The 2087-nt window shown below is 39.0% G+C and overlaps 1 protein-coding gene across 1 annotated transcript; it reads left to right on the top strand.

The window, feature by feature from the left end:
- Positions 1-286: 286 nt before the first annotated feature.
- On the top strand, positions 287-1486 carry LOC124894972 (the record flags this gene model as incomplete). The annotated part of the gene is made up of 4 exons (XM_047405462.1): positions 287-394; positions 720-775; positions 823-1211; positions 1294-1486. Coding segments are annotated over 4 exons (746 nt in total), but the record flags the coding sequence as incomplete, so codon positions are not given.
- Positions 1487-2087: the final 601 nt, after the last annotated feature.

Here is a 2087-nt window from a genome sequence, read left to right as displayed (position 1 = left end):
TCTATGATTTGAAACATAAAATTACTTAAGGAATCATTTGGTACGGGGATAAAGAGTAATCATTTCTCAATCTCACCATTTATACAATATATATGATGGGATAACTAATTTAATGAAATAACTTTTATTTATCTCATCCCGTACCAAATGACCCCAAAATGTAAAATGGAAATTGGAGATGAATTAATCAAGTCCACAAATTGGTAAAATTTGTATTAGTGTGCTTTGTGTGTACATTCTATTGCTTTGTTGTTTGTTGAGCTGATTCTTTGTTGTTTTTGAGTAGTGGCTTTGGTGGTTGATGTTAGGTTAGGGTTATGTCCAGGAGGGCTGGGGTTGGGTCGGGGTCTTGGGTTAGGTTTGGGGTATGAGGTGTGGGGTGGTAGGGGAAGGGGTAAGTGTGGTGCGAGAGATGATAGGTTGAGGGTAGGATCTTGGAACATAGAACCCTTCAGGGTAAGTCTATAGAGCTTGTGGAGATTCTTAGAAAGAAGATGATCAATATTGCGTGTATTCAGGAGACCAAGTGGGTAGGTTATAAGGCTAGGGGATGTGGATGCATACAAGTTATGGTACTCGAGTAGTGAGAGGTGTATAAATGGAGTAGGTATCTTAGTAGACGAAGAGCTTAGGGGGAAAGTAGTGGAGGTTAAGAGGGTTAGTGATAGGTTGATGACTATTAAGTTGGTCATTGGAGGGTTTACTCTGAACATTTGTAGCGCTTGTCTTAAACGAGGAGGAGAAGAAGAGATTTTGGAAGGTTTTGGATGAGGTGGTAAGTGGCATTCCTAACTCTGAGAAGATTTTCATTGGGAATTTCAGCGGGAATCATTGTCTAAAGGCTATGACGATATGCATGAAGGCTTTGGTTTCGGAGATAGGAATGATGAGGGAGCTGCTCTTTTGGATTTTGTGAGGGCTTTTGGGTTGGTGATAGTGAATTTGAGCTTTTCGAAGAAGAAGGATCACTTGATTACCTTCCAAAACAAGATAGCCAAAATTCAAATTGACTTTTTGCTGCTTAGAAAGGAGGCTAGAGCATTATGTAAGGACGGTAAGGTCATTTTGGGTAAGAATCTTTCAACTAAGAATAGGCTTCTGGTGATGGAATTGGTTATTAAGAAGGGCAAGAAGAGAAGGGACGAGAAAGGTAGACCCAGAATTAAGTGGGATAGCTTGACACAAATTAGTGCACTGGAGATAGGAGAAAAGTAGCGAGGATAGAGGCGTGGAAGTGTAGGGTGTGTGGATAATATGTGGGATAATAACTAGAGAGGTGTTGGCTGTCTCAAGGGGTCGGTCTGGCCAGTATTGGGGAGACTGGTGGTGGACTGGAGAAGTTAAAAAGAAGGTGGAGATAAAGAAGGCGACTTATGCTAAGTTGGTTGAGAGTAAGGATGAAGAGGAGCAGCGGGTGAACAGGAAGAAGTACAAGTTATCTAGGACGCTTAGTTGGTTGAGAGTAAGGATGAAGAGGAGCAGCTAAGACAGTAGCATTTGATAACTTATATGCAGTATTAGAGGAGAGAGGCAGGGAAAAAAGGTTGTATAGGCTTGCTAAGTCTAGGGAGCGTAAGGGTTGTGACCTTGACCAAGTAAAGTGCATTAAGGGGAAGGATAGCAAAGTATTGGTGGAGGACGTTCACATTCAGAAAAGATGGAAATTGTATTTTCATAGACTCTTGAATGACAAGGAGGACAGAGACATTGTGTTAGGGGAGTTCACTACTAGAAAACTTCTTATTACCTGGGTATTTTACCTAGAGAATAGTATCGTAGAAAATACATGCGAATTTACCTACGAAATTATTAAATTCATCAATATTATAATATATTACCTACGAACTATATATTTGCAACAAATTCCGTAGGTAAATTTGGCGCCATATTGTGCAAATTTCTTACTTGCGACATTACCTGAGGAAATATATCAGCGGGTATTTTATCTCTAGGTAAATCCGCAGGTATATGGACAAATATATATATATATATATATATATATATATATGTATATTTTTTAAATCAGTAGAAAAATCCCCAGGTAATTTATTCTACGGATTTACTTAGATATTTTTTGTGGAAATTTA

The sequence above is a fragment of the Capsicum annuum genome, unplaced genomic scaffold (genome assembly GCF_002878395.1).
Source record: "Capsicum annuum cultivar UCD-10X-F1 unplaced genomic scaffold, UCD10Xv1.1 ctg78753, whole genome shotgun sequence".
NCBI lineage: Eukaryota > Viridiplantae > Streptophyta > Magnoliopsida > Solanales > Solanaceae > Capsicum > Capsicum annuum.
Note: the sequence above shows the minus strand (reverse complement) of the source record. Positions and strands in the feature narration are given on the sequence as shown.